The sequence below is a fragment of the Stigmatopora nigra genome, chromosome 19 (assembly GCF_051989575.1).
Source record: "Stigmatopora nigra isolate UIUO_SnigA chromosome 19, RoL_Snig_1.1, whole genome shotgun sequence".
Taxonomy (NCBI): domain Eukaryota; kingdom Metazoa; phylum Chordata; class Actinopteri; order Syngnathiformes; family Syngnathidae; genus Stigmatopora; species Stigmatopora nigra.
The window spans coordinates 8,592,551-8,612,369 of NC_135526.1; the positions used below are offsets into that span (position 1 = coordinate 8,592,551).

The 19,819-nt window shown below is 39.2% G+C and overlaps 3 protein-coding genes across 12 annotated transcripts in view; 1 reads left to right on the plus strand and 2 right to left on the minus strand.

Moving 5' to 3' along the window:
- The window catches only part of nyap1 (neuronal tyrosine phosphorylated phosphoinositide-3-kinase adaptor 1), a 34,430-nt gene extending 34,251 nt beyond the window's left edge, over positions 1–179 (minus strand). The window contains exon 1 of the mRNA XM_077739945.1: positions 8–179. The gene's annotated coding sequence lies outside the window, so the exon portion shown is untranslated. The remainder of the gene's footprint in view (positions 1–7) is intronic.
- Positions 152–9,977, plus strand: mogat3b (monoacylglycerol O-acyltransferase 3b). Of its 6 annotated transcripts, none has more exons than XM_077739956.1 (8): positions 152–364; positions 5,148–5,257; positions 5,360–5,467; positions 5,933–6,003; positions 7,103–7,307; positions 8,777–8,951; positions 9,025–9,209; positions 9,279–9,977. In XM_077739956.1, the coding sequence occupies exons 2-8, from the start codon at positions 5,176–5,178 to the stop codon at positions 9,431–9,433; spliced, it is 981 nt and encodes a 326-aa protein (XP_077596082.1). In that variant the 5' UTR covers positions 152–364; positions 5,148–5,175; the 3' UTR covers positions 9,434–9,977. The 6 variants fall into 6 exon arrangements, with proteins under 6 accessions (XP_077596082.1, XP_077596079.1, XP_077596080.1 ...); XM_077739953.1 differs by lacking the exon at positions 152–364 and adding an exon at positions 1,914–2,056; XM_077739954.1 differs by lacking the exon at positions 152–364 and adding an exon at positions 2,150–2,267.
- Positions 7,789–18,537, minus strand: srrt (serrate RNA effector molecule homolog (Arabidopsis)). Of its 5 annotated transcripts, none has more exons than XM_077739948.1 (20): positions 17,836–18,122; positions 17,607–17,727; positions 17,235–17,363; positions 17,008–17,151; positions 16,698–16,886; positions 15,319–15,488; positions 15,065–15,243; positions 14,319–14,426; positions 14,071–14,221; positions 13,833–13,984; positions 13,684–13,745; positions 13,135–13,213; positions 12,840–13,031; positions 12,601–12,765; positions 12,369–12,522; positions 11,283–11,476; positions 10,679–10,835; positions 10,283–10,553; positions 10,119–10,197; positions 7,789–8,904 (listed from the first exon to the last, which is right to left on the minus strand). In XM_077739948.1, exons 1-19 carry the CDS (start codon positions 17,921–17,923, stop codon positions 10,122–10,124), a joined length of 2,781 nt encoding a protein of 926 aa, XP_077596074.1. In that variant the 5' UTR covers positions 17,924–18,122; the 3' UTR covers positions 7,789–8,904; positions 10,119–10,121. The 5 variants fall into 5 exon arrangements, with proteins under 5 accessions (XP_077596074.1, XP_077596075.1, XP_077596077.1 ...); XM_077739949.1 differs by lacking the exon at positions 7,789–8,904 and having other exon boundaries at positions 9,978–10,197; positions 10,283–10,385; positions 10,461–10,553; positions 17,836–18,121; XM_077739951.1 differs by lacking the exons at positions 7,789–8,904; positions 17,836–18,122 and adding an exon at positions 18,442–18,537 and having other exon boundaries at positions 9,978–10,197.
- Positions 18,538–19,819: the final 1,282 nt, after the last annotated feature.

Consider the following 19,819-nt stretch of genomic DNA (forward strand, 5'->3'; position numbering starts at 1 on the left):
CACTTACGTCAAAAGAGAAGGGGAATGCGTCGATGTCAGTGTTGGTTCACATAGTGGGCATCCTTGCTGCCTGCGGTCCATGTTTTCACATCATCGTCGTCGTCATCATGCTTTCTTTAACTGGCTCGCCAGTTGTTCAGGGGGCTTAGCAGCCATCGCTCGTCAAGAAAACGCACGTTTTCAGGGTTAGTGTGATTGTTGTGCTTGTGAGAAAATAAAAGCCGCTTTGGGGATTCTGTGTTAAAAATAGATCAAATACAAAGGCATACTGGAAACACATGGCTGGTGTAAGTGGAGGACACGCCCCCTGAAATCTACTAGGGAGATGCACGGCTCAGGGAAGAGAAATCCAATACACTGAGAGGTATATTTTCAAATCAAACTTTTAGAAAAAGTCTACAGGCCGTGCCAATGCCAGCTTTTCATAATGGAAAAAAATGAAAGCGAGAGTTTTCATTTTCTCTTGTTTTGTAAAGGGAAGTTTTAAAAAATGCTGTTGTGTGCACGCCCTAACTAAGAAGTGGCTATGTTCACAAACAACTGATCCGATTCAACAACAACATTGTACCTCTGGATAACCTTTCACACTGCAAGTGACTATTAACTGTATTGCATTTTATTACATTCGTGCATATTCCTCCCCCATAAGACTTAATTTCCTTGCTAACTACTAAATGTAGTATGTAACTCATTTCTTGGTCAGCAGGTGAGGGCAGCACACAACAAAACTGATTTGGACCTTGACTCTCTACATCTCACCCGGAGCTTTGAACCTTATACAAGAATCTCAAAGTCCATCATGTGTCAATCTCTGCATACAAGCACACGAGAATCTAGTACGTACTGCCATGTAGCCTACAACAAGAAGACCTAAAACACAATAAATGAACATTATTTTACGCCTGGTTCTGATTGGTATGACGTGTCAGACGTTTCCTGCAACACATTTAGTGTTTCACTTTAGGCTAGAAAGCAGTTATAGAAGTAAAGCTACTGCGTAATGATCGGGAAAAGGGCTGCTTATTTTCAACGTCCATTATTGTGCTGGCAAATGGCAAATCCCCCCAAGGCTCCTACGAAATGTGATGTTAAAAGCTCCTTCACGCCTACCATCCACCCGCACAGGTGTTTAGAAGGCAGCAAAAGCATCAAAATGATTAATAACACGGCGATGACTGTATTTCAATAAGGCAGAGCTACAGAGTTTGTGTGAATTCGGAATTTAAGGCGGCTGTCCATGGTCCTGAAATTGGGGTTCCACAGTCAACAGTCTTAACTCACTGGATGCTATTGATTTGAATATTGCAGTGGTTCCAGTTGAGATCGACTTCGAATGGATTTTAAGTCTAGCCTTGTCTCAAGCAATGCGTCAGTCAAGTGGACATTATAGCTACGTGTTTTTTTGTAAATGTTTTGCATTATAAAGGCGAGTAGTATTGGTTTCTAAGGGCAACAGCGCAGACATGAATTTCTGACAGTCACATTTTCTTCAAGCTTTTTTCTTCAATAATCCTTACAAAGCGTGATTTGTGGATGGATGTGTGTGTCTGTGTGCGTGTGTGCGAGAATGTGTGTGTGTGTGTGTGTCTGTGTGCGTGTGTGCGAGAATGTGTGTGTGTGTGTGTGTGTGTGTGTGTGTGTGTGTGTGTGTGTGTGTGTGTGTGTGTGTGTGTGTGTGTGTTAAGATTCTCTCGCTACGTTTGTCCAAAACCATGCAACTTAGAGAGTTATTTTTTTTTATGGTGGCCAGAAACGACTGTTGTCATTGAATTTCTTCACCTTCTCTAAGGGTGTAAATTCAATCTTTTTGTTTGTTAAAGTTGAAAGCAGAGTTGATGTATTAATCATTGTTTTTACATGATCTGGCCTAAACGCACCACGTGGCTGATTGGTTGTAAGTTCGGACACCTGGCCACGTCATTTACAAACATCATTTTGGGAGAATTTTTGCCAGCAAGTTTTCATGTGCTCCCCGAAACACTTTTCTTCTCTGTCGTTACGGGAAGACTCGACAAGATATGATGCTGCTGTCTCCCCTAAGCCAATTTAATTTAAGGTAGGTGCTCCTCTAAACACTTTTTTCCTGCCTGACAGAGTTATAAAACATCCACCATCCATAAATCTAGCTTTATCTATTCTATATCCTTATGAAGCGTGATATATTGATGATGCGTGTGCGTGCACCTGGAAACCACACTGGAGCGCTTCCCCATCGTCATTTCCGCTTGAAGTTAGTTGCATGAACTACTCAACACCACCGCTATTGTGTGAGTTTTTACATTCGTCATATCTTCACTTGGGTTTGCAATGTTTTGCCAAAAACAACACCCAAACATTGCTTGAATATGCACATTTCGTCAGTCTTTCTCCTAAAATTGACCGTGAGCTTTCTTTACTTTTTCCTAAAAGGCATACTCCTGCACCTGTATATATTATTGGCGTTTTGTTTCTTTTCGACCTCGTACTTACAACGCCACGTGTTCTTTTTTATCCTGGAGGTTTTATTTGATTAAGATACAGAAAACAGAAATGAGGTCTCAGGTTAGTTCTCGATGCATTGTTTGTTTCAATCAAAAGCCTTTATTGTCATTATACACACCTGCGTAGAACAAATTGGTGCTGCTACTCCACAAAATGCATTTTCCCAGTAAAAACATAAATAAGTAATATAAAAATCTAAAAGAGAAAAGACAGACTTTCATGTTCTGATTCCAATATATAAGGCTTTCCGTAGTCTAAAGTGGGAATTAGTTTTAAATATAAGTGGGTGTGTTTTGTTTACCTATTTTGACCACTAGAGTGTGGTAGTGTGTAGACAGCGTTTGAAGATAAGTGTGTGTAACAAATCTAAGACTTGAATAATGAAATAAATAATATATGTGAATAATGTCAATTGGGCTATAGGTCGGTTGGAATTTACTTTGAATATATATATATAGACCACTGGTGTCAAAGTGGCAGCCCCGGGGCCAAATCTGGCACGCCACATCATTTTGTGTGGACCGAGAAAGTAAATCATGAGTCCCGACTTTCTGTTTTAGGATCAAATTAAAATGAAGATTATAGATGTATATTATATTTCCTGATGTTCCGCCTTTTAAATTAATAATTGTAATTTTTAAATCATTTTCTTCTGTTTTTAGTTCAAAAATCATTTCGTAAAATCTAAAAATACATAAAAATATTTTCTGTTTTCCACTATAATATGCAACATAATGATTAAAAGAGATTTTCCTTTACTAAGAAAAAAAAGCTTAAATAAACATTGTTTTAGATCTATGAAAAAAATGAATAGTTAGGGCTTTTGATCCAGTTCTTTTAATCCATTTATAAAAATAAAAAAATACATCTAAAATGGCCCACATCAAATCGGGTTGACGTGAATGCGGCCCGCAAAACAACCCGACCGAGTCTGACACCCTTGATATAGACAATACATTCCTTTTTTGCATACTTTACATACATTTGCACCGTCACTTTTCACCAATTCATCTATAATCCCTATAAAGCGTGATTTATGGATGGTTGTGTATGTATGTTAAGATCCTCTCGCTACATTTGTCCCAATCGATTTTTTTATGGTGGAAACGGCTGACAGATCCTAATAGACAAGCCATTGAATTTCTTCACCTTCTCCAAGTGTGTAAACTCAATCTTTTACTTGTTAAACACCCATTTTTCAAAAGAGATTTTTTTTAACAGCGCAACAATTGTCTTTTGGTTCTAAACAAGCAGGGGGACCCTGAAATTAACCGTCAGTTTTCCCTACTTTTTCCTAAAAGGCTCTACTCCTGCTTCTGTATACCTGTACAAATGTGTATACTTGTTTGCTATGCTATGCGTGGAACTGAATTTTTCCTTTCTTACTGTCTTTTGGTTCTAAACAATCAGCAGAGACCGGCGAAACACCCCCCCCCCCCCCCCCCCCCCCGCTTGTTTCCAATAAAATTGCATGTACTTTGAACACCAAGCAAGAAGAAAGAACTGACTTTTGAATGCGTTCCCTTCCCCAAGCAATAGAAACATGACTCCTATTTCTCGTCGTCTCGTACTAGACAAATATTCTGGTAATTGTGGTAATATTTGTAATGGAGAATATGCTAAAATGAAGCCGGATTTTTACATGGATTAACCTTTGTTGGAATATTTCTTTAATGTTGGACAATGACCTGACCATGAAGACATGACAAAAATGTATGATGAGAAAACTGTAGATTTTTATCTCATACGCCCAATGCATAAGTGACAAATTATTGCAGGAGTGAATTTGTTATCAGAACATTTGTGGTCAAAGTGCACAGTGCAGCATCGCTCCATTGACGTTCTCTCAAATAGAAGACGCTATCAGGTAAAGTTCACTGTTTACTTTCCCCGATTGTCACGTCTTTTGAGATTCACAGACGACTATTTGGATTGGTGTGCTTTGCAGTGAGTTATAGATGCTCTTTTTTTTACTTTTGCCCTTGAGGTTGTTCAGTAGAAATTCAGTTGATGCCACTGGCTTTTTTATGAAAAGGAAGCACTCTTAAGACGGAAGCAGTCACGTGTCATAAACTACTTTTCTATTCCGCGTATAGAAACTTGGTTTTAAGCGAACCTCTTTATACACTTTTTGAATGAATGTGTGTCAAATGGCCTGAATACAGAACGTCTTATCCTTTTTGAAAGATCTTTTTGTGCAGTGGACTACTTTAAACCAAACAATCTTTTCTTTTAAATAATGAGTTCAGTCATTTTCTTTTGGTTTTATTTGACCTGTAGTTAAAACTTCAATCAAGCGAATGGTAGATTTGATGTTGACCTATAGTTACTAATTGTTGTGACTTTCAGGTTGTTGTTGTTGTTTTTTTTGGTGATTTTTTTTACAAGAGGGTTTATGACTGCATTATACAAAGTATCTATAATCTGCAGTACCTCTGTAATTATGCAATAGAGCAGTTTTTTTTTCAAAGAAAAATATCAAGGCAGCTAATAGTGGGCTTTAATTTTGTGAAAGTCATCTTCAGTTTAACAAAATAAATAGCAAAAGGTTTTATGTAGCACCAGTTTTTTTTTTTATCCAAAAATCTTCCCTCATTCAAATCAGTTTGACTTATGTTTTAATTGGTGCTATTAAATAACATTTCATTTGAAAATAAACATTACAGCTACAATAACAAACCAACGGTGGTCAGCATGACTATGACAAAAACCACAAGGAAGGACTTTTTGGAGGACTTGAGTGTTCTCCAATGGGTAGTGACTTTTCTCTTCTTGGGTATGTTTCCGTCATCTCTTTACAATATGAAAATATCTTTCATTGTTATTTTATTTGTATTTAATCCATGCCACCTGTAAACATTATCTTGTGTGTTTTTAGGTGTATCTTGTACGGTGTTGATGGTGGCACTCATGTTTACATCAATGTGGCTGGTGCCCACTCTCTACTTTATATGGCTAGTAATTGACTGGCAGACACCTGAAAAAGGTAATTCGTCATTTCCAGAAACATGGTTAGTTATATCCACAAACCATAACACAAATACTGATATTTATGGGAGATAAGGAAGCGATACTTGCTGCTGATAGTAAGAATCTGCCAATAATCAACTGTACAAATACAGGCAAAACAGCCCACATTTCTCAAATAATTAAAAACAATAGATATGTTCATTAAAAGCAAGCAACGGATTATTTGAGTCTACACAATTGGTGTTGTCTTTTTTATTGTGATGAAGTTCCGCAAAGAGCAAATAATATTGCTTTGATATCAACTGCAAAGCCAACAGTCAAAATGGCTCACTCATTTGAAGTTGTTCATAACCATCCAATAAATTCTTAAACTGCACCAGGTTGGTTTGTTAATTTTAAATGATTGCACAGGGAAACAGTAATAGAAGTATTATTTAATTGATAGATAAAAACACTTCAATAATAAATGATTGTCCAACAGGCGGCAGGAGAAAGATATCGGTGAGGAAGTGGAAGGTTTGGGAACACTACAGAGACTATTTCCCTATTAAGGTAAGATTCCCCTTTGCATGTTTTATTGATGACGTTACCTTTCACTTACTCCCTCATCCACTACTCACGTAAAGCTTGCGGGTGACATTCCAGGACAAAACTAAAATGCGTTACGTTTTACAGTGGTACCTCAAGATACAAGCTTAATGCGCTATGGGACTGAGCTCGTATGTCGATTTTTTCGTAATTCAAATGAACCTTTTCCATAGAAATGAAATTAAAACAAATGAATTCCTTACAACCGTCTAAAAAAAACACACAAAACAGGATTTTGGTTTGGAAAAGCATTTTTATTTGTTCTAATTTGCCACATATTAACAAAGTAACAAGTAAGTAGCGATTTAATACTACAAATTTTTTTTTATTATTAAAATTAAGGAAGGATTTCCCGAATAGAAAGAGGAGACTTTTTGCATGGCAACGCGCTCGTAACATAACAATCAAAATGAACTTGAATTACGATGCAGACACACTCCAAATTAAGTGTGATCTAACTTTACACTAAACTTAATTCTAATTTTGTTTTAAATTTTTACTTTCTTCTCCCAGCCGGGTTGGCTCTATTTTTTCCGCCTCCACCCTGACTTTCAGGTGCAGCCAAAATGAACCTTGGTTGTGGGCGTTTGTATTCCCTTCAAAATATTCCCAAAATGATGCACACAGATGTCCTCACAATAGGATAACGCACAGCCACTTAGAGAAAAGTAGTATAAATGCCATTCGCAGTGACTAAACTGGAAAAAAAAAACACTGAAAAAATGCAGCGCTCCGCCCAGTGCTCACAGAGACAGTGGCCATGATTTTCTTATGAGTAGCTTCTCACGTCTGCTGTCTGCCCGTATATTAAAATTCGGTCTCGTATCTCAAGATAAATATTTGCTCAAAATTTTACTCGTATCTCAAATTGATCGTTTGTCGGGGCACTCGTATGTCGATGTACCACTGTACAGGTAAACTTCATCTGACCTCAAAACTTAACTCATCAATGTTTCACTACTTTTTGCACAACTTGCTCTTCCCTCATGAGGAATTTCTAACTATTATTGATTGTGAATGACCTATTAGTGACCCTGTGGATTGGTTGGTGGTCTTTTTTTAGTTGGTGAAGACAGCAGAGCTGAATCCAAACAAAAACTACATCCTTGGCTGTCACCCACACGGAATAATGAGCATAGGAGCCTTTGGCTGCTTCAACATTGAGTGCTGTGGATTTTCCGAGGCCTTTCCTGGGATGCGGGTCTCCCTGGCCGTATTGGCCGGACTCTTCCGTATACCGCTCTTAAGGGACTACCTCATGGCTGCAGGTACTTAACTTTTTGTCAAATTAGTTTTTAGCTCACTAGAGCTCTTGTTACATTGGCACCACACAGTAACTTTGGCATATTATTGCTTATATCGAGTCACTAGCTGCCATTGACGCCAATATCATCGTCAATGTCATGGGAGCATGATTATTCAATTCTAGCCATTGCAGTTATAATGGATTTTATGTCTATTGTCAATGATGAATGAGTTTATATACATGTCATTTTGCTATACATATTACACTATAGTTTAGAATACTATATTACAACTGATGTCCTCAAAAGTTTTATTGAAAAAAAGATATTGCAGTTATTGACTCACTCACAAAAAAATCATGTACTAATCAAGGATTAACTACAGAAATAATTTCTAAAACATTTTTTTAAATATTTGGGGTTATTTTAATGATCATGGTGTACACTGCCTCCTATCAATAGTATAGAAAATGAATTACATACATTAAAAATATATATGCACAAATTGGAGAAAATATTTCCAGAATTTTTTAATTGACAAAAAAAGTATTTAGACAATACTAGGTCAACGAGGTCTTTAAACGATAAATCACCAATTAAAATAATTTCAAATAGATGAGTCCACTAAAGGCGGCCCGACAGCTGAGTGGTTAGTGCGTCAGACTCAGTGGGAGACCTGGGTTCAAATCCAGGTCGGCCCACCTGTGTGGAGTTTGCATGATCTCCCCGGGCTGGTGTGGGTTTCCTCTGGGTACTTCGATTTTGTTCCAAAGACCTGCATAATAGACTGATTGGACACTCTAAATTGCCCCTAGGTATGAGTGTGAGTGTTTATGGTTGTCCATCTCATTAGGGTGTCAGGGGGTGCTGGAACCAAACCCAGTTATCTCCGGGCCAGAGGCAGGGGACACCTTGAATCGGTGGCCATCCAAATCGTAGGGCACAAGGAGATGGACAACCATGAACACTCACTCATACGTAGGGGCAATTTAGAGTGTCCAGTCAGCCTACCTTGCATGTTTTTGGAATGTGGGAAACTGGAGTACCCGAAGGACACCCACGCAAGCCCGGGGAGAACATGCAAACTCCACACAGGTGGATGTGAGCTGGATTTGAACCCAGGATTCCAGAGCTGTGAGGCCGACGGGCTAACCTCTCACCCGTTCCACCGGGCTACCATGGACTTTATATTGGAAGACGAAATGGCCCATCATATCAAACCATAACTACAAAACTATGAGTTTACTCCAGGGGTGGGCAAACTATTCCACAAAAGGCCTGCAAAGTGCGTGCAGGTTTTCATTCCAACCCATAAAAGGAAACATTTCCCCTAAACTGGTACTTTACAGTCAGGTACTTCAAATTTCAGCAGTGTTGGATTGGTTGGAACAAAAACCTGCACCCTCAGCAGCTCTCGAGTACCAGTTTGCCCACCCCTGGTTTTTACATTGTCTAATGCATAAACAATCAGTAGTTTATTTTTTTGTAAACAGGCCTGTGCCCAGTCAGCAAGGCGAGTCTTTGCCACCTTCTGTCCAAAAGTGGTACAGGAAATGCTGTGGTGATCGTGATAGGGGGCGCTGCAGAGTCTCTGGCCTCCCATCCAGGAGTTCAAACAGTCCTAGTCAAGCAGAGAAAAGGCTTTGTCAGGCTAGCACTTGAGTATGGGTGAGGACAAAAATCACTACACTGATGCTGTTAGAATTTCCTCGTAAAATCCCGATGACTCGTCTTCCGCAAGGGTCGACTTGGTGCCCGTTTACTCCTTCGGGGAAACCGAGCTCTTCCAGCAAGTCACATTCTCAGATGGATCGTTGGGTCGAAGGTTACAGGACATGTTTAAAAAGATCATGGGTTTTGCCCCCTGCTTGTTCGTAGGTGATCGTTGGGCACTTTTGCCGTCCAAGACTCCCATCACCACAGTCGGTTAGTGTTCCGATAGGTCAGCTTCACGTCCCATACCCAGTTTATTCTAACACGTATCCTTCTTTCCAGTGGGAAAGCCGATTTCTGTACCTCAGCGTATCAACCCCACCGAGGAGGAGGTCGACCATTATCACAAACTATACATGGATTCCCTGTCCAATTTATTCCATGAGCACAAGGTCAGCTGTGGACTATCAGAAAGTCACAAGCTTTGTATAATTTAGAGGCTTTACTTTCTCGTGACCTTCAGTGGAGTAACTGGCCGTGTGAGCAAAACCCAAATATCAGAGTGAGTACTCCAGTGAAATGTGAGCATTTCCCCAAGACAATTCCAGTGAAAAATACCAAGTGGACATTTTCATACCAATTTTGATCAAATGACCAGTCCACTCACAATGCTTGGTCTCAGCATTTTCATTAGGTACAAGCTTCATGTGCTCATGCCTATTTAAACAGGTCTAAATGGTGATTTCTTATACATTTGATTTTGTAATGTGCTAGCTGGAAAGCGACTAGTAGCGTCTTGTACAAAGTAAGCTGCTCTGTTTTTTGGACAAAATGGTGTTTGAGAAGCAACAATTTGAAATGCAGTACATACTTAATATTTCTCATTATTAATGTAATTTGAAATATGTTTTACCTATCAGAAGGGAGCTTTTCACTCCTATTATTATTTTCAAGCAGGTTCACCAAACATATTTTGACTGAATGTCAGTAAAACTCCACTTTCCACTACAGTAAGTTATTAAAAAGAAACATTTAACAAACTATGTCTTGACAGAGCTTTATTGAGTAACACATTTGAATCAAATTCAATATACTTGCTGAATCTCTAAATCTGAGACACTAACAAAACCACTACATTACATGTGGGCAAGAAATCAAAAGAGTGAAAGGGCTAAAGGGAACCTGCTAGAAGAAGTCCATATCATCTGGTGCATCCAGGTCCCGATATTCAACAATGTTTCGTGGATCCCCTCGTGACATTCTAAAATCAAAAGGCAGAAGAAAGTGGTCCTGACATGATCACAAATACAAGGCTTTAGATTATATTCTCCAGACAGTCATCCTACCTGATGTTGCGTGGCTTTCCGAGGTATCCACCTTGTCCGCGGAAGTTGTCGTAGTTTCCTCGACCACCTCCACCAAAATGGTTGGGAGGGTAAGGAGGAATGCCTGGAAACAGGGGTGAATTCAGGTTTCGCCATCCATAAAAAAGTTGACAACTACGCATACGATTTGAGAACTTACTACCATAGCCCATAAGTGGAGGGCGGGGTTGCACAAAGCCCATGGGACCCTGGGGACCTTGAGGAGAAAATGGCATACTCGGAGAAAGCAAACCTGTAGGGGGTGACCGACAAATTATTTCATATTCTCAAAAGACAGCTATGTAATACTTTGATTCTGTCAGCCTTTCTGAACAAGGTTGTAATGGAATGTGATCAGTCGACTGTTGAAAAGCCCACCTTGGCCCGGCACTGGAGGAGGAGGAAGTTTCATCTCTGGCAGAGATGGTCGCTTGGCGTCCATCAGGAAATTGTTGAAAAATGTCACCTCCTTTTTCACCTCTTCAATTTTTTCCCCGTGTTTGTTCAGGATGTGCTTCCTTACAAACTCGGGACCCTGTACAGTCAAACATGAGTCGTATTTTAAGAGTAGCAATAAATGGGATGGGTTTAATTTTTGTCTCAGGATCAATAAGGCTATGTATCTTAAGAACTACTGCTATATTTGACTGCTCATCATCAAGTGTCTTTAAATGAGTGATTTTATAAATATTATTTTCAAACTCAAATCGTACTAGCCAAAAAAATGCACTGTTAAAGCGAAAATCATATATATAAGGACTGTTGTTTTGGGGGCACTTTTTTTTAATTTATCTGAAGAAAAAAAACTCCTTTAAAGTAATAGTAAACCATACAAATTAAGCGTGTTAATATTAAATTAACCGTTTTAATAACTATAATCTAAACAAATAAAATAAAACATTTGTGTATATCTGATGTGTATCATACTGGCTTCTGTGTTTCTTTATTCTTAGTAAATGCCACTGTTAAACCAAAGAGTCACCTTGAACTTCTTGCCACTAAGAGGGCAGAGCCACTTGTCCTTTCCGAGCTCCTGCGTGTTGGCAGAAATAAACTTCTCCACTTCATCAGCGGGGTCTTTGCGGCCCATCTTTGCTGCTTCATCCTCAGACAAGCTTTCTTGCGTACTGTACAAAGCACTCAGCTTCTCCTCCAGTACCTTCTGCCATTGTTGCACTAATGGAGACAACATTCAAACTTCATTATTATTCTGGTCCTCGCAGTAAAAAAAAAAATTGGACATCTATCGCCATTAATGGCACTCATTGAGTTATTTTTTTAAAGTAACATTGCCCTCAATGATAGGCAGATAGTTGATGTGTTTTCTACATTTGAGTTACCGGGTAGAATTAGAGGATTTTGTTTTAAGAGCAACTCTGGTGAATGGGTCACCCTCAGGGGCAGGCAGTGAGTTAAAGATAATCACAACTAGTATGGAATAACCATAAATGCATGCATGTAATTTGTACCGTATACAGGAAATGGCTACACACTAAATACAACACAGACACCCTGTGGATTTGGCAGACCAAACACTCTAAATCCTGTTTCCCACTGGGATGCAATTAGATAAAGAGGTTAGGAAGTTAATGCGTTCAAGCACATAAATAAAACAAGATCAATCTCTACCTTAAAGAGTAAAAGAACACAGCGTAAATCACCATGTAAAAAGTATTAGTTTAGTATGTAAATCAGAAAATGTTTAAAAACTAAAAGTGAAACAGCCGTTTTGGCATGTCAGCCACATACACAAAAGCAGTAATACATCGACATACGATAAAATTTTTGAGGAGATATTTATGAGTTAGATTACGATCAAATATTAATCTTGAGATACGAGACGAATTACGGACACAAGATGCTGCTCAGAAAAACACCACGGTTTTTGGTCGCAACTCCCTCATGATTTTTTTTCGAATTAAGGTGCACTTGATCATGACGATTTAATGATGTAACAACGAAAGGCAGGGATTCTGGCACCCTCACATTTGATTGGCTAAATAATTGACAAAAACCCACTTTCTAAAAACACTTAACTTTTCCAATTCAAGATGTTAGCAGCACTGACCTTCTCCGTGCGAAATGCGGTTTGGGGGTACGGGTCCCCGGACATGGATCATGCCACAACGATTAGGCATCTCATCCTCACTCGGATATTCACAGGCATTGTAGTAATCAATGGAATGCACAATGCGCAGATAGAGAATCAAACGGTCCAAAACCTGAGCAAGGCAGAAACATTTGAAAGCTTGAATTAAACAACAGATCAACAAGGTAAACCTCAAGTGTTCCCAACAAACCTTGGCAAGTTTCTCATCTTTCTCAACAGTCATCTCTGTCGAGTGCCCTTCCTTAGCATTCTCTTCTTGTTCCATCCCACCAGAGCCCAGAAGTTCCTCCTCCTCGGCGCTTACCTCCTCAATCAAGTAATCGGTGATATTCTTCAAGATGGGATTTTGAGTTTTCTAAAAGTGACAAGCCCATTGAAAATAACCAATAAGGCAATGCGACATCCCATTTAAAAAAAAACAAAAATTACCTCTGTGTTTTGTCCCTCTTCCTGGGCTGCGTTGCACCACAGCTCTCCTTTTTCATCAAGGCAGTGAATGAGTTTGGCAGCCAGTTTGATATCGTTGCGAACCACCTGCTTGTGCTGAGTGATGCCGTTGACATTGCGCACCCTCCGCGCGAGGTCCCTATTCACACTGGGTGCCAACTCACAATCCCGCGGCTGAAAAGAGATGGTTCAGTGTCCAATGTGCATCATGAATGAACCGACCTACTCAATTCTCATTTGTCGCTGCAGCCTCGTTATGAAGCATCAATTTACTTACACGAATATTCTGAAGATTCCAGCAGACCTCTTTTATGTTGACGCTTCGGTCAAAAGTCACCCAACAGCGTCTGTAAAACCTACAAAAGCACCCAGTTTATCATATTTTCACGACTATAAGGCACACTTAAGTCTTAAATTTTCTCCAAAATAGACAATGCGCCTTATAATCCAGTGCGCCTTATATATGGGAAAAAAACAGAAAACCAAAACTGAAAAACCACCACTGTCGGATATTAAAAAAAACACAACCGCCTGAACTGAAACAATACTGTTAAATATGCAGATGCCATCTTGGTTTACAAAATCTTCCCTCATATACCTCCTCCCCCACTGCACGATTTTATACAAAAAAAATCCAAAACATCAAGGTGACTGTGTAGTGCAAAATTCCAGTAGCAAGCGGAGGACAGGGGAGGGCTTTCGCTTCCGACTTTCAGCATGGATTCTCACATTTTTATGAACTTAGAAAAATAAATTCCCCAGGAAAAAAATCTGCGATGTTGTCAAGCCACGATATTCGAGGGATCACTGTACATACAAAACTAACCTGCGCTCAGGATGGGGGTCAGCCAAGCACACTCGCAGAAAACCAGGATAGCGGCGACACAGCTAAAAGTTGGGGGAATCAAAAGTACATGCTTGAGCAAAACGCACAGTAATTAGTGTTGCTTGAAGAAAGGAAAAAAATCAACTCACAGCAATAATTTCGGCTTTGGAAATGGCTGGGGCGATGCTTCTCATAAAGAGAGAGCAAGTCTTGTGTAGAGGCCGTGGTTTAGGAGTGTCATCTTTCACCTTTTTCTCCACTTTTTCTTCATCCTCTTCAGCGTTGTGCTTCAGCTGCTCCTCTAGACCATTTAATGACCGCATACTTGTATGTAAGTGCACTGCCTGAATGTTAAATCTTTCTCCCAACACTGAATATCTATCTCACCTGCACCGTCTTCCTCCTTATCTTCCACCTCATCTTTCTTTACCGACTTTTCAGAGCAGACAGAGTTCGAGTCAGATTCAGAGTCGGAGTCACTTTCGGAAGCGCTGGCTTCATCGTCGCTGTCTCCGCTGCGCTTTCTCTTTCTCCTCGCCTGGTAAAGTCGTAGTGAGATAATGAAAGAGCAGATGACAGGCATGTGAGATACTGCATTAGAAAAAAAAAAAAAAGGCGGCCATGGTTACAAAAACCTTCTTTGGGTCAGGTTTGTCGTCTTTGGCTGATTCTTTCTCTGCCTTCCCTTTGACACTTTCACCTCCTTCAGTCATCTTCTCAGTGGAGATAGAAGCATTTTCATCCTGAGAGACAGATTTTATAACTTCAACACTACTGCGACCATTTTAAAAATATAGGACAGTTACAAAACTCATTGGCTGCCATTAACGACAAATCCAAAGCCTTGGACTGCCACCCGAAAGTCAAATCTGATTGGCTGTCTATTGCTGTCAGTGGCTGTAAACATTCATATCAGCGTGCCAGGTTTTGACCTTTGGGCTAATGGAAAGGCCCTGTTTAGGTAAATACTATATCAAGTGTTAAAAAGTGCAACAGAATGTAAGGCTGTATTTACCGTATTTTCTGGACTATAAGTTACAACTGAGTATAAGTCGCATCAGCCAAAAAATGCATTATGAAGAAGGAAAAAAACATGTATAAATATACATTTTGGGGGAAATCTATGTGATAAAATCCAACACCAAAAACATACGTCATCTTGAAAGGCAATTTAACATTAAAATAAAATAGAGAACAACAGGCTGAATAAGTGTACGGTATATTAACGTTATATGACTGACATGCCTGGAAATGTCAATAAAGAAGCAACATTAAGAGTTATTCAGATAACTCTAGCAAAATTGGATTGGATCTTGCGACCAAATTCGATACTGCAAAAATATGAACAAAAAGTTGAAAACAATAGCAAAAGCAAACATACTTTTTCACTCTTGTCTTTTGCCACTGTAGCTTTGCAGTCTCCATCCATGCTCTTGAGATGATCACTTTTAGGAGGTTCAGCTGCACCGGATGCAGATTTTTCCCTTCCCTGCTCTTCCTCTGATGGCATTTCCAAAATGCGAAGATCATGATCTGTTCCTCCTTCCATTTTTATAACCGCTACAAACAGGTGAGGGCAAATAGTTTTAGGTGGCCGTCATCCTGTAATGCTGACCAGTTTGACAGAAATCTCACCCGCATCCAGGACTTTGATGATCGCCGGCGTCTGTTCGATATCCAAAGAGAGGTTATCGAACCAGCCGTTCTCCATCAGAAACACAAAGACATTCAGGCGATTGCTCAGTGCTCGCAATGCCTCTGACTTGAGTCGACCGGCCTCTTCTGGGTGGTACTTGGACCTGAACCTGTGCCCAGAGTTGAGGGTCCACAAAAACAGTAGGGAAGGAATGGCGAGGGTCGGGATGAATGGGATGCAAAAATTAGAAAGCAGAGATTAGATACAGAATTAGGGTGCCATCACAAATACGTTAGGCATTTGTTATCACAAATATGTTAAGCATTTGTATCACAAATATGTTAAGCATTTATATCATGCTGGAATTTGGGAAATTGCTCAAATTGAATTAGGGAAATGAAACAAAAAACACTTACAAGTCTTAGACTAAAGACTGTAATCAACATGGTTGATTGATAAACAGTATAAAATTGGAGAGTAACTCACCACAAGTGACGGAAATTACAAAAAGAAAAAAAAACAGATTGAAATGTTCATTTACAGAAATACAGTTACCTTGTGTGCTGCCACTTTATAAACAAAATAAATACAGAGGTCTCCTCTGTAAGAATGGACTCCACTTGTGTTTTCGGTACACACGTATTGTGTTTAGGGATTGGATTTGCTCCAAATAGAAAAAGAAAATGGAGGAAAAAGACCAAAACAAGAAAACTCCTACTCGTTGACCTATCTTACTAAAAGCCCTGATACTTTGTGTCTAAGAGCAACTGCATTGTGCGCAGTGCATGCCCTTGCTATCTAAGGCGGATTCTTGCAGAGTTCCATGTTTTCTTGAGAAAGACACGCCGTGGTAGTGGTGGACCAAAGGAAGAAAATGGTTATGTCAACAAAAAAAAATTACAAATCTGTGAAATAAGTATAATAAACATTAACAGGACATCTAGAAAAAAAAACATAGAAAATCAACCCAAGTATTAAGAAGAAACATTGGATTGTGACTTCAATTTAAATTTACATGGTGGAAGAATGGCACATTTTAGGGATTTTTAAGTTTCCCTACTGAATAATTTCAAGTGGGTGCAGACTTTGGGTTGATTTTCACACAAATCGATCAATTGTGAGCCTGTTCTGAAAGATCTTGAAGTTTATACTGAAGAAATTAGATGATCTCAGTCTTCATTTGTTAGCAAAATACACTAGACTAGCCTTTATGTAATACACTCGCTACAGAATCTGGCCCACAAAGTAATCTGTTAAATTATCTTGGACTGTGATAAATATTAGCAGACTAGATGAAATTCTACTAACCTGACATTAAATACAACTCTATCAAGACTCATAACTAAGGCAGAGGAAAACAAACAAAATCCAACCGTACCACTCTTCGTCTTTATGGGCCAAAAAGAACTCCTGCATTTGCTGCCGACGGTAGTCCAGCTTGTACTCGTTGTATCGCTTGACCGCTTCAGTCTCTTCCACGGAATCATCCAGCGATATCAAGAACTCCTTGAAGCTCTTCATGACCGGAGGTGGTGGACCGAAATCCATGTCGTGGATGTTACCCAGCCTAATGAAAGTCGAGGCCAAATTTAAATCATTCCCTGAGGTCTAAGTGTATTGTACTAGTGAAAAAAACATGTATGTTATGTCCATGTAAAAAAAAAAGTTATATTGGCGTATAAACTCACCTCGCCTGAATGGGAATACCGTGATGAGGCTGCATGAGGTGCATGTCCGGGTGGCCCCACTGCTGTGGGGGACCGTAACTCGGACCCCCTCCTCCGTAGCCCATGTCATAACTGCCACGGTAGGGATCTCCACTGTGGTCATCCCTAAGTAGGATTAGAAAATAGATTAGAAAAGGCAATCAACTGTATAGGAACTATAAAGGACGGGGGGCTACAGCAAAACCCACCAATCTCTTCTCATGCGTTTCTGTTGGGGACTCATGTCGTGTCTTGGAGGCGTAAATCTCTCTCTGCGACCTCTGTCGTAATCCCGATACTCGCCACGGCTTCGACGTTCCCGGCCTCGATCCCACTCTCTGCCAAATGGATGTCAACAAAAGTCAGCATTCATTCATTAAAAGCCTAACAATTATTGATGACTTCAAATCAAGGATCCCCAGAGGACAATAATTTGTTAAAAAAAATCCGTTCTGTTAGTCCAAATTAAGATCACTGGCGACGACGGCGATAGAGGTCAGATCCGTTTGAACCAGGAAGGTTGACCATGATAATTCCACTTGAAGATCATCAATGTATTTTGACACATTTGAATTACGTACCTGTCATTCCACTCGTCTCTATGCCTCTCTTCTCTTTCTCTGGAACGATCATAGTCGCTCCTTTCCCGTCGGAATTTATCTCTTCTTCTGCGATCGTACTCATCGTCACTGTCTCCCATTGCTTAAAAAAGGAAAACAAAACCAACCAAGTTAAGCAACTTCAACATCTCGAGAAGATTTGACCATGTGGACAAACAAATCAAGAGAACGAGCTAAGCTAAAATGCTACCACGCAGTCCATTGTCGACGGCACTGGATTCCTTCCCCTTTTTTTCCTTTTCTCGCCGAATTCTGATGCATTTTCTATTTGAGCTCATATCAGAAGAGTGGGACGATTCTGCTTCTTCCTGATTAATATGACGAACGCGTATTTATTTATATCAATTCGTCGTGATGACAAACCAAACGTTGCCCATGTTTAAAAGCGTGAGGCTAATTATTTAGAAATCAACTGAAAATATCATTCCGAGGCAAGAATTCCATTCTTTTAATTTAGCGTTTTTCCGCAGACTTAACGAGAAAAAAATAATAAATACCTCCTAAAAATGTAATATGAGTTGATATAGTGCTTGCTGATCCTTGGCGGTTTCAATAATAGATACTACATATAAAGCTAGAAGCGAAATGCTCGATATGAGGCAACGGGAACGAATGTTATTGATTTTTAGCCATTTTGTGTCAGTGCCCTCCGATTAACATTGCAGTCTATGGGATGTCATTTGAAATAATTATAAGTGATAGCCACGTTAATAGTTTGTTATGAATCAAACTGTTTTAAGATACGTCAATACTTTACCAATTGGAGAGTAGTATTTTATTGGAGAAATTCACGCACCTTGGGTTTGCCGGAAGAGTCCCTCGGTAAAGTCCACAGCTTTAAGATGGCCGACAGTTGCTTAAGCATCTGCCTCCAACTGTCTGCATCTAGGTCTATTAAGTGACATTTATAGATTCAAGTTCCTGATCTTCTTCAGTGTGTTTAATATACGCAAATGATTTTTAGCGCCACCTGGTGCCCAGAATAGAAACTTAACAGGCGTAATCTGCATTTGTCTTGCCTCGTAAACCAGCCAAACATAAATTTTGTTTTCCAGGCCTACCTACCACTACCTATGACAGGAATAAAAATGATTGCTTAAATAGCTTTTCAAAAAAGAAGACAAAAACCTTTCAGAGAAAGAACTCAGACAAAAGAAAAATCCCATATGGAAATGTTTCTCAAATCTTTATTTTAATATACCATTAAAATTGCGGCTTCCCATGAACTGTGACATTAACAGATTTTCATTATTCACTGTATTTATAATCAACATTTCAAAAGTATTAAAGTCCAAGCAGCAGACATAGAATATGGACAGAAACCCTGCAATTTGGTCAAACATCAAATTAAACTGGAAAAAAAGTAGATATGGTCAACTTAGTCCATGTGCAAGAAAACAATTATACTTACATTGAGAATATTTGAACAATCTTACGTTGGTGTTAATTGAACAAGACAGTTATTCAAACAGTCAATTAAATATTTGGATGTTGAATTCTGTGATGAGAAAAATAAACTATTATTGGAAAGTGCCGCATTCAGTGAGTATACAATAGAACATATGGTTTAAATAGAAAAAATATATGAAAACAAATATTCCTAAAGTGTATTTTGACCAAGCAGCCACCCACTCTTGAACTTCAAATTATTTTATCTTTAAAGTTTAAAAAAAATAATCAATCTATGGCCCACCCAGACTGTCAAATGGAAACGCTAAAATCCTTATGTGCAAATCAAGTATAACTAACGATACTTATTCATTACTCAGACTTAAGTGGAAAACTTCTACCTCAATTAAAAACAAAAACATTTAGTAGTACAGAGCAAATACAGTAGAGACAAAAACGGAGTGTGGCCCTTTAGTTTCTAAACATACAAACACAGTTAATGGAAGGCCAAAATAAGGCAGTGTTCTTGTCACTAACTCTATCTACTAAGGTACAATAGGTCTTAGAGTTTCCTACCATGTTTTAATGAGAAATAAAGTAAGCGGAGAGTTAAACTGGATACGCAAGTGGCTACACCCACAAAAAAAATGTAGTCACACGTATTGCTATGCCATACAGGCTATTGTGACGCACAAGTGAAAAACTTTTTTCCTCACATGTACACTTTGTGTGCAACAAGAAGTTTTGAATAATAAAACAATTGCATTGATAATGGTGTGCCTAAA